Source organism: Panulirus ornatus, chromosome 52, assembly GCF_036320965.1.
Source record: "Panulirus ornatus isolate Po-2019 chromosome 52, ASM3632096v1, whole genome shotgun sequence".
NCBI lineage: Eukaryota > Metazoa > Arthropoda > Malacostraca > Decapoda > Palinuridae > Panulirus > Panulirus ornatus.
Genome location: NC_092275.1, coordinates 12,944,000 through 12,956,204, shown reverse-complemented (window position 1 = coordinate 12,956,204; position 12,205 = coordinate 12,944,000). Strand labels below are relative to the sequence as shown.

Genomic DNA, 12,205 nt, shown 5'->3' with positions numbered 1-12,205 from the left:
TTTTTTAATAAATTCCACTGCAATACTATCCAAACCTGCTGCCTTGCTGGCCTTCATCTTCCGCAATGCTTTCACTACCTCTCCTCTGTTCACCAAACCATTCGCCCTGACCCTCTCACTTCGCACACCACCTCTACCAAAAAAACCCTATATCTGCCACTCTATCATCAAACACATTCAACAAACCTTCAAAATATTCTCTCCATCTCCCTTTTTTATATACATATAAATAACCTGTAATTTGAGCACTCACTCTTATCCCCTTTGCCTTCGTACAATGGCACTATGCACGCATTCCGCCAATCCTCAGGCACCTCACCATGAGTCATACATACATTAAATAACCTTACCAACCAGTCAACAATACAGTCACCCCCTTTTTTAATAGATTCCACTGCAATACCATCCAAACCTGCTGCCTTGCCGGCTTTCATATTCTGCAAAGCTTTTACTACCTCTTCTCTGTTTACCAAATCATTTTCCCTAACCCTCTCACTTTACACACCACCTCGACCAAAATACCCTATATCTGCCACTCTATCATCAAACACATTCAACAAACCTTCAAAATACTCATTCCATCTCCTTCTCACATCACCACTACTTGTTATCACCTCCCCATTTGCGCCCTTCACTGAAGTTCCCATTTGTTCCCTTGTCTTACGCACTTTATTTACCTCCTTCCAGAACATAAGTTTGTTGAGTATTCCTGGTAAATCATATGGGAGGGTATTGATTGAGAGGGTGAAGGCATGTACAGAGCATCAGATTGGGGAAGAGCAGTGTGGTTTCAGAAGTGGTGGAGGATGTGTGGATCAGGTGTTTGCTTTGAAGAATGTATGTGAGAAATACTTAGAAAAGCAAATGGATTTGTATGTAGCATTTATGGATCTGAAGAAGGCATATGATAGAGTTGATAGAGATGCTCTGTGGAAGGTATTAAGAATATATGGTGTGGGAGGCAAGTTGTTAGAAGCAGTGAAAAGTTTTTATCGAGGATGTAAGGCATGTGCACGTGTAGGAAGAGAGGAAAGTGATTGGTTCTCAGTGAATGTAGGTTTGTGGCAGGGGTGTGTGATGTCTCCATGGTTGTTTAATTTGTTTATGGATGGGGTTGTTAGGGAGGTGAATGCAAGAGTTTTGGAAAGAGGGGCAAGTATGAAGTCTGTTGTGGATGAGAGAGCTTGGGAAGTGAGTCAGTTGTTGTTTGCTGATGATACAGCGCTGGTGGCTGATTCATGTGAGAAACTGCAGAAGGTGGTGACTGAGTTTGGTAAAGTGTGTGAAAGAAGAAAGTTAAGAGTAAATGTGAATAAGAGCAAGGTTATTAGGTACAGTAGGGTTGAGGGTCAAGTCAATTGGGAGGTAAGTTTGAATGGAGAAAAACTGGAGGAAGTAAAGTGCTTTAGATATCTGGGAGTGGATCTGGCAGCGGATGGAACCATGGAAGCAGAAGTGAATCATAGGGTGGGGGAGGGGGTGAAAATCCTGGGAGCCTTGAAGAATGTGTGAAAGTCGAGAACATTATCTCCAAAAGCAAAAATGGGTATGTTTGAAGGACTAGTGGTTCCAACAATGTTGTATGGTTGCAAGGCGTGGGCTATGGATAGAGTTGTATGCAGGAGGGTGGATGTGCTGGAAATGAGATGTTTGAGGACAATGTGTGGTGTGAGGTGGTTTGATCGAGTAAGTAATGTAAGGGTAAGAGAGATGTGTGGAAATAAAAAGAGTGTGGTTGAGAGAGCAGAAGAGGGTGTTTTGAAATGGTTTGGGCACATGGAGAGAATGAGTGAGGAAAGATTGACCAACAGGATATATGTGTCAGAGGTGGAGGGAACGAGGAGAAGTGGGAGACCAAATTGGAGGTGGAAAGATGGAGTGAAAAAGATTTTGAGTGATCGGGGCCTGAACATGCAGGAGGGTGAAAGGCGGGCAAGGAATAGAGTGAATTGGATCGATGTGGTATACCGGGGTTGACGTGCTGTCAGTGGATTAAATCAGGGCATGTGAAGCGTCTGGGGTAAACCATGGAAAGTTGTGTGGGGCCTGGATGTGGAAAGGGAGCTGTGGTTTCGGGCATTATTGCATGACAGCTAGAGACTGAGTGTGAACGAATGGGGCCTTTGTTGTCTTTTCCTAGTGCTACCTCGCACACATGAGGGGGGAGGGGGATGGTATTCCATGTGTGGTGAGGTGGCGATGGGAATGAATAAAGGCAGACAGTGTGGACTGTGTGCATGGGTATATATGTATGTGTCTGTGTGTGTATATATATGTGTACATTGAGATGTATGTGTATGTATATTTGCGTGTGTGGATGTGTATGCATATACATGTGTATGGGGGTGGGTTGGGCCATTTCTTTCATCTGTTTCCTTGTGCTACCTTGCAAATGCGGGAGACAGTGACAAAGCAAAATAAATCAATAAATAAATAAATAACCTAGGTTAGTGGCATATCAAGGAATACAGATGGAATAAATCAGTTTTTCCTTATTCAAATTTCTTTCTTTTAATGTACACACCAGAATGTTACATAAAAATTCTCCCCTTTTTATATACATATCATATTCATGGATGTTAAACTTATGCAATCACACCAAGGGAGAACCAAAGTCAATACTGCAGTACTGTAATGACAAGAAAAGAATACAATATTCTACCAATTATTTTATACCTGTTCACTGTTTCCCACCATAACAAGGTAGCATCTGGAACAGATGACTGGACCTTCAAAAAAAAATCATCTCCTAGCTCCTTCCGTTTCTACTTCTGGAAAGTAGTGATAAATGAGGGGAAGATTTCCAGCCCCTAGCTTCTGGCCATGTTAACTGCCTTTTAAGAAATGCAAGATATATGTGGGTAGTGATTTTTTCCTTTATCCCTGTTCAATACCATAAACACAATTATAAAGTATGTGCAAAGAACCTATTAACATTTTCAAAAGAATTTTTGTTATCTGAGACATCAACTGAAATGTCCTGACATTTCTGAGGATCACCTGCCTGTGACAAATTTTCATAATTTACCACAAGGTAGTGCATATTACAGTAAGATACTGAAATAGAAAATATTGCTAAGGCACTGCCACCTCTGTATTATGCTATACTTCTTGTCATATGTAGCGCTTGACAACGCTGAACTCACAAAGTTCATTATTCATAACTTTAGATTTTCCTGTGGTTGGCACTATGTGCTACCCTGCCTTTTGGGGAAATGGTAGGAGCAGTAGATAAAAGTAGTAGGTAAGAACATTTAGGCAGGAGCATTAAGCACAAACATTAGGTAGAAGTAATAGGTAGGAGCATTAGATAGTAGCAGTCAATAGGAACAGTAGGTAGGTGCCTTTGCAAGCACTACACTAGAGTTGCCCTCTGCCAGAGGCCTGTTAAGGATGAGGCACTAACGGCTATGAAGCAGTACTGAAGTTCTTTAGTTATGGAGACTCTGTTGCCATGGCCACCCCTTTGAGGAAGTTCGAATTGGAAAAAGTGTCAGAGATGTAGATAGGTAGATTGCTTTTCACTAGAAGTACATTTTCTTATCTTCTTATGGGAACTGGATGTACTTCCTATGCAATGGAGGAATTTGTGATATCACAAACTAAGAGGATTACTCAATGGTAGGACATTACTTATGTGAAAAATATGGAAGAGCTTTCTCATTGGATGGAAACAAAAACATAAGTTCCTCCACCACTGGGACTCTGGATGTGGTAGACTCATCAGACACTTCAAAAGAGACTGGTTGGATTCATCATAAGTCAGAAAAGAAGGATGTGATAAATTCCACATGATTGTGCCTTTGAGCAAAGTTCATACCTATTCGTTATTATTCCAAAGGCCCTCAATGGCACACACAGCAAACTTGCAGCTATTATAACAATATGAACAACTATACCAAATGTTTTTCAGTACATTAAGCACAGTATTATAGCATGGGAATTACCTATGGATTAATTGTATCCATTTATCTGCACCCATACCCTCTGGGAATGTGCATGCATGCATGTGTGTGTGTGAAAAGCAGAGATTGCATGTCTGTGTACAGAATGCTTAGTTTTTTTTTTTTTTTTTTTCTTTATACTTTGTCGCTGTCTCCCGCGTTTGTGAGGTAGCGCAAGGAAACAGATGAAAGAAATGGCCCAACCCCCCCCATACACATGTATATACATACGTCCACACACGCAAATATACATACCTACACAGCTCTCCATGGTTTACCCCAGACGCTTCACATGCCTTGATTCAATCCACTGACAGCACGTCAACCCCGGTATACCACATCGCTCCAATTCACTCTATTCCTTGCCCTCCTTTCACCCTCCTGCATGTTCAGGCCCCGATCACACAAAATCTTTTTCACTCCATCTTTCCACCTCCAATTTGGTCTCCCTCTTCTCCTTGCTCCCTCCACCTCCGACACATATATCCTCTTGGTCAATCTTTCCTCACTCATCCTCTCCATGTGCCCAAACCACTTCAAAACACCCTCTTCTGCTCTCTCAACCATGCTCTTTTTATTTCCACACATCTCTCTTACCCTTACGTTACTCACTCGATCAAACCACCTCACACCACACATTGTCCTCAAACATCTCATTTCCAGCACATCCATCCTCCTGCGCACAACTCTATCCATAGCCCACGCCTCGCAACCATACAACATTGTTGGAACCACTATTCCTTCAAACATACCCATTTTTGCTTTCCGAGATAATGTTCTCGACTTCCACACATTCTTCAAGGCCCCCAGAATTTTTGCCCCCTCCCCCACCCTATGATCCACTTCCGCTTCCATGGTTCCATCCGCTGCCAGATCCACTCCCAAATATCTAAAACACTTCACTTCCTCCAGTTTTTCTCCATTCAAACTCACCTCCCAATTGACTTGACCCTCAACCCTACTGTACCTAATAACCTTGCTCTTATTCACATTTACTCTTAACTTTCTTCTTTCACACACTTTACCAAACTCAGTCACCAGCTTCTGCAGTTTCTCACATGAATCAGCCACCAGCGCTGTATCATCAGCGAACAACAACTGACTCACTTCCCAAGCTCTCTCATCCCCAACAGACTTCATACTTGCCCCTCTTTCCAAAACTCTTGCATTTACCTCCCTAACAACCCCATCCATAAACAAATTAAACAACCATGGAGACATCACACACCCCTGCCGCAAACCTACATTCACTGAGAACCAATCACTTTCCTCTCTTCCTACACGTACACATGCCTTACATCCTCGATAAAAACTTTTCACTGCTTCTAACAACTTTCCTCCCACACCATATATTCTTAATACCTTCCACAGAGCATCTCTATCAACTCTATCATATGCCTTCTCCAGATCCATAAATGCTACATACAAATCCATTTGCTTTTCTAAGTATTTCTCACATACATTCTTCAAAGCAAACACCTGATCCACACATCCTCTACCACTTCTGAAACCACACTGCTCTTCCCCAATCTGATGCTCTGTACATGCCTTCACCCTCTCAATCAATACCCTCCCATATAATTTACCAGGAATACTCAACAAACTTATACCTCTGTAATTTGAGCACACTCTTATCCCCTTTGCCTTTGTACAATGGCACTATGCACGCATTCTGCCAATCCTCAGGCACCTCACCATGAGTCATACATACATTAAATAACCTTACCAACCAGTCAACAATACAGTCACCCCCTTTTTTAATAAATTCCACTGCAATACCATCCAAACCTGCTGCCTTGCCGGCTTTCATCTTCCGCAAAGCTTTCACTACCTCTTCTCTGTTTACCAAATCATTTTCCCTAACCCTCTCACTTTGCACACCACCTCGACCAAAACACCCTATATCTGCCACTCTATCATCAAACACATTCAACAAACCTTCAAAATACTCACTCCATCTCCTTCTCAGATCACCACTACTTGTTATCACCTCCCCATTTGCGCCCTTCACTGAAGTTCCCATTTGCTCCCTTGTCTTAAGCACTTTATTTACCTCCTTCCAGAACATCTTTTTATTCTCCCTAAAATTTAATGATACTCTCTCACCCCAACTCTCATTTGCCCTTTTTTTCACCTCTTGCACCTTTCTCCTGACCTCCTGTCTCTTTCTTTTATACATCTCCCACTCAACTGCATTTTTTCCCTGCAAAAATCGTCCAAATGCCTCTCTCTTCTCTTTCACTAATACTCTTACTTCTTCATCCCACCACTCACTACCCTTTCTAATCAACCCACCTCCCACTCTTCTCATGCCACAAGCATCTTTTGCGCAATCCATCACTGATTCCCTAAATACATCCCATTCCTCCCCCACTCCCCTTGCTTCCATTGTTCTCACCTTTTTCCATTCTGTACTCAGTCTCTCCTGGTACTTCCTCACACAGGTCTCCTTCTCAAGCTCACTTACTCTCACCACCCTCTTCACCCCAACATTCACTCTTCTTTTCTGAAAACCCATACAAATCTTCACCTTAGCCTCCACAAGATAATGATCAGACATCCCTCCAGTTGCACCTCTCAGCACATTAACATCCAAAAGTCTCTCTTTCGCACGCCTGTCAATAAACACGTAATCCAATAACGCTCTCTGGCCATCTCTCCTACTTACATAAGTATACTTATGTATATCTCGCTTTTTAAACCAGGTATTCCCAATCATCAGTCCTTTTTCAGCACATAAATCTACAAGCTCTTCACCATTTCCATTTACAACACTGAACACCCCATGTATACCAATTATTCCCTCAACTGCCACATTACTCACCTTTGCATTCAAATCACCCATCACTATAACCCGGTCTCGTGCATCAAAACCACTAACACACTCATTCAGCTGCTCCCAAAACACTTGCCTATCTTGATCTTTCTTCTCATGTCCCAGGTGCATATGCACCAATAATCACCCACCTCTCTCCATCAAGAATACTTCCCACGTATTCCTCGCGTGTTGTAGAAAGCGACTAGAGGGGACAGGAGCGGGGGGCCAGAAATCTTCCCCTCCTTGTATTAACTTTCTAAAATGGGAAACAGAAGAAGAATGCTTAGTATTTTACTAATTCTTAATTATCAATCCATCTTTGTTTTGTCATTTCTTACCCATCTTCTGCCTGCATGTTCACTTTCTCATGCCCTCCAATGCCCTTTCTTCTTCTCCTCTCTTTCTCATTCTTGTATCTCGTACATTTTAAGCTTAAAGATTTTTTGCTATCTCATTCTAATATCGCTAATTCTACCTGCCTGGGTATCGGGAGAGTTAGTGACAGCTGCATAGTTAGCCAGCATTTCAGTAACTGTCAAGTTGTACTTCTCTAACCCAGGTAAGTGTCTTTTCTTTCTGCCTCACCCACACATGGAATGCTGGCATTCTGTCCTCAAATATACAAAATCTTGTCACACATGAAACCTGTTAACACTTAACTTACACAAACCATTCTTTGTAAGTCAAGATTTTCCTGCAGTGAGCACTACGCCCTAGCCCTGCCTTTCGGCAAAATGGTAAGAGCAAGAGACAGCAGCAGTGGGTGGGAATATTAGGCAGGAACATGAAGTAAAACTTAAGTACCAGTAGTAGGTAGGAGCATTAGGCAGGAGCAATGGGTAGAAGTAGTAGGTTGGAGCATTTGGCAGGATTATTAGGTAGAAGTAGTAGGTAGAAATGGAGATACCCTCTGCCAGTGGGTATTAATGGTGAAGTACTAAAGGCTTAAGAAGCAGCACTGAATTTCACCAGTCATGGACATATCTCTGTTATGGCCACCCAACTGAGGGAACTCCTGGATGGAACATATATCTGAGTTATAGATAGATAGACAGGATTCTTTATTTCATACATTACCTGTCATTTCTGAGTGACTCTACTCATCAACCTGACATTCTAAAAAAAAGAAAAAAGTTCACTTGACATGTTTAAAACTTATCAAACAGACAGTACTGTTCCAGTACATTTTTCAGACTTCATAAAATCAGTTTCCTTTTTTTTCAGTTCACCATCTCTTCACATTTGCCTCAACCCTTATCATTTTTACTCTCCCCCAATTACATTCTCACTCTTTACACCCTTCAACTCATCCTGAGTTTCTCAATCTGCTATGGACTTTATAGTAATCAGGCATCTCCCTATCAATTACCCTTACTGCTTTGGCATCCTCTAAAAAAATTTTCATGTGCCAAGGATTACATATTTCAAACTATAAATACATTTTCCACTCCAATACGTCTATGTGCACTGAATGTGTTTCAGGTACAATTGTGAAGGTTTTGAATACACATACCTTTAAAGTAATCCCATAAATTACATCCATTGGGTCAATCACATTGCCAAGTGACTTGCTCATCTTGCGACCATGAGCGTCTCGTACCATAGCATGAAGATACACCTGTCTGTCAAAATACCCAATATGACCATAGTGAAAAATTTTCAGGGCTGCTGAGTGGTTGTGAGTACAACCCTGTCCAATGAAAAAAAAAAAAAAAAATTCCTAAAAAAGTGGTATTTGGCAGTTAAGTGGAATATGAAAATAGTGCATGTATGGTAATTATCATCAATTTGTTGTTACAGATCTATGTTTCACATGCAAAAAAATATGGGTTATATAACTCCTTCAAGTAAACCTCAAAAAATCTGATAGTTCAATATAGCCTATCCACTGCTCTCAGAGCTACCACAGTCTAGCCTCCACTGTTCTCAGAATTAAAGCAATATTCCATGAAAAACATCCTACCCAAATAAGTAAACTTTATAACATCTCCCATCCACCTGAGTGTAATTCACTATTTAAGTCCTCTTTGTTAAATATATCTACACTACTTACATCTTCATTATATCAAACTTCCTCTTCTTTCACATTATGCTAAAAGGCTTCAACAATTCTCAAATTTGATGCTGTCAATAAACTGAACCAGGGCATTTGAAGCATCTGGTGTAAAATATGGAAAGTTTTGTGGGGACTCAGTGTGGAAAAGGAGCTAAGGTGTTGGTGCATTACACATGACAGATAGAGACTGAGTGTGAACAAATGTAGCCTTTGTTGTCTTTTCCTAGCACCACCTTGTGCGCACTTGGGGGGAGGGGGGTGCCATTTCATGTGTGGTAGGATGGCGGCAGGAGTGCATGAAGGCAGCAAGTATGAATGTGTACATGTGTATATGTCTGTGAATGCATTTGTATGTATCGCTGAAATGTATAGGGTATGTATAAGTGCATGTGTGGGCATTTATATATACATATGTTTGTGGGTGGCTTGGGCTATTCTTTTGTCTGTTTCCTTGCCCTACCTCGGTAATGCGGGAGACAGCGACAAAGTTTAATAAATAGAATATTTACCTCCTTCCAAAACATCTTTTTAGTCTCCCTAAAATTTAATGTTTTGGAAGGAGGTAAATAAAGTGTGTAAGACAAGGGAACAAATGGGAACATCAGTGAAGGGGGCTAATGGGGAGGTGATAACGAGTAGTGGTGATGTGAGAAAGAGATGGAGTGAGTATTTTGAAGGTTTGTTGAATGTGTTTGATGATAAGAGTAGCAGATATAGGGTGTTTTGGTCGAGGTGGTGTGCAAAGTGAGAGGGTTAGGGAGATTGGTTTGGTAAACAGAGAAGAGGTAGTAAAAGCTTTGCAGCAGATGAAAGCCTGCAGGGAAGCAGGTTTAGATGGTATTGCAGTGGAATTTATTAAAAAAGCGGGTGACTGTGTTGTTGACTGGTTGGTAAGGATATTTAATGTATGTATGACTCATGGTGAGGTGCCTGAGGATTGGTGGAATGCTTGCATAGTGCCAATGTACAAAGGCAAAGGGGATAAAAGTGAGTGCTCAAATTACAGAGGTATAAGTTTGTTGAGTATTCCTGGGAAATTATATGGGAGGGTATTGATTGAGAGGGTGGAGGCATGTACAGAGCAGCAGATTGGGGAAGAGCAGTGTGGTTTCAGAAGTGGTAGAGGATGTGTGGATCAGGTGTTTGCTTTGAAGAATGTATGAGAAATACTTAGAAAAGCAAATGGATTTGTATGTAGCATTTATGGATCTGGAGATGGTATATGATAGAGTTGATAGAGATGCTCTGTGGAAGGTATTAAGAATATATGGTGTGGGAGGTAAGTTGTTAGAAGCAGTGAAAAGTTTTTATCGAGAATGTAAGGCATGTGTACGTGTAGGAAGAGAGGAAAGTGATTGGTTCTCAGTGAATGTTGGTTTGCGGCAGGGGTGCGTGATGTCTTCATGGTTGTTCAATTTGTTTATGGATGGGGTTGTTAGGGAGGTAAATGCAAGAGTTTTGGAAAGAGGGGCAAGTATGCAGTCTGTTGTGGATGAGAGAGCTTGGGAAGTGAGTCAGTTGTTGTTCGCTGATGATACAGTGCTGGTGGCTGATTCATGTGAGAAACTGCAGAAGCTGGTGACTGAGTTTGGTGGAGTGTGTGAAAGAAGAAAGCTGAGAGTAAATGTGAATAAGAGCAAGGTTATTAGGTACAGTAGGGTTGAGGGACAAGTCCATTGGGAGGTAAGTTTGAATGGAGAAAAACTGGAGGAAGTGAAGTGTTTTAGATATCTGGGAGTGGATTTGGCACGAGATGGAACCACGGAAGCAGAAGTGAGTCATAGGGTGGGGGAGGGGGCGAAAGTTCTGGAAGCGTTGAAAAATGTGTGGAAGGCGAGAACGTTATCTCAGAGAGCAAAAATGGGTATGTTTGAAGGAATAGCGGTTCCAACAATGTTATTTGGTTGTGAGGCATGGGCTATAGATAGAGTTGTGCGCAGGAGGGTGGATGTGCTGGAAATGAGATGTTTGCGGACAATATGTGGTGTGAGGTGGTTTGATCGAGAAAGTAATGAAAGGGTAAGAGATATGTGTGGTAATAAAAAGAGTGTGGTTGAGAGAAGAGGGCGTTTTGAAATGGTTTGGGCACATGGAGAGAATGAGTGAGGAAAGATTGAGGATATATGTGTCAGAGGCGAAGGGAATGAGGAGAGGTGGGAGACCAAATTGGAGGTGGAATGATGGAGTGAAAAAGATTTTGAGCGATCAGGGCCTCAACATGCAGGAGGACGAAAGGCGTGCAAGGAATAGAGTGAATTGGAACGATGTGGTATACTGGGGTTGACATGCTGTCAATGGATTGAGCCACAGCATGTGAAGCGTCTAGGGTAAACCATGGAAAGTTTTGTGGGGCCTGGATGTGGAAAGGGAGCTGTGGTTTCGGTGCATTATACATGACAGCTAGAGAATGAGTGTGAACAAATATGGCCTATGCTGTCTTTTCTTAGCACCACCTCGTGCACATGCAGGGGGAGGGGGTTGTCATTTCATGTGTGGCGGGGTGGCGACAGGAATGAATAACGGCAGACTGTGAATTATGTAAAGGTGTATATATGTATATGTCTGTCTGTGTATATATATGTATATGTTGAGATGTATAGGTATGTATATGTGCATGTGTGGACGTGTATGTATATACATGTGTATGTGGGTGGGTTGGGCCATTCTTTCGTCTGTTTCCTTGCACTACCCTGCTAACGCGGGAGACAACGACAAAGTATAATAAAAAAATAAATTAAAAAATTAAAAATGTTTTGAAATGAGGTAAATAAAGTGCATAAGACAAGATAAAAATTGGGAATATTGGTGATGGGGGCTATTGGGAGGTAATAACTAGTAGTGGTGAAGTGAGAGGGAGACAAAGTGAGTAATTTGAAGGTTTGTTGAATGTGTTTGATGAGAGAGTGGCAGATATAGGGTGGTTTGGTTGAGGTGGTGTGCGAAGTGAGAAGGTCAAGGGGAATGATTTGTAAAAAACAGAGAAGAGGTAGCGAAAGCTTTGCAGAAGATGAAAGCCAGTAAGGTGGTGGGTTTGGAAGGTGCTGCAGTGGAATTTGTTAAAAAAGGGGGTGACTGTGTTGTTGATTGGTTGGTGAGGATATTCAATGTATGTGTAGCTCGTGGTGAAGTGCCTGACGATTGGTGGAATGCATGCGTAGTGCCATTGTACAAAGGCAAAGGGGATAAAAGTGAGTGCTCAAATTACAGAGGTATAAGTTTGTTGAGAATTCCTGGGAAATTATATGGGAGGGTATTGATTGAGAGGGTGAAGGCATGTACAGAGCATCAGACTGGAGAAGAGCAGTGTGATTTCAGAAGTGGTAGAGGATGTGTGGATCAGGTGTTTGCTTTGAAGAATGGATGTGAGAAATACTTAGAAAAACAAAT

General features: G+C 41.7%; 1 protein-coding gene across 2 annotated transcripts in view; it reads right to left on the bottom strand.

Annotated features, from left to right (window-relative positions):
- Positions 1-12,205, bottom strand: part of ValRS (Valyl-tRNA synthetase) — a 134,988-nt gene that overhangs the window by 62,745 nt on the left and 60,038 nt on the right. For both annotated transcript variants that reach the window (XM_071692200.1, XM_071692201.1), the window contains exon 12: positions 8,276-8,384. In XM_071692200.1, the coding sequence (XP_071548301.1) occupies positions 8,276-8,384 (109 nt within the window). The remainder of the gene's footprint in view (positions 1-8,275; positions 8,385-12,205) is intronic.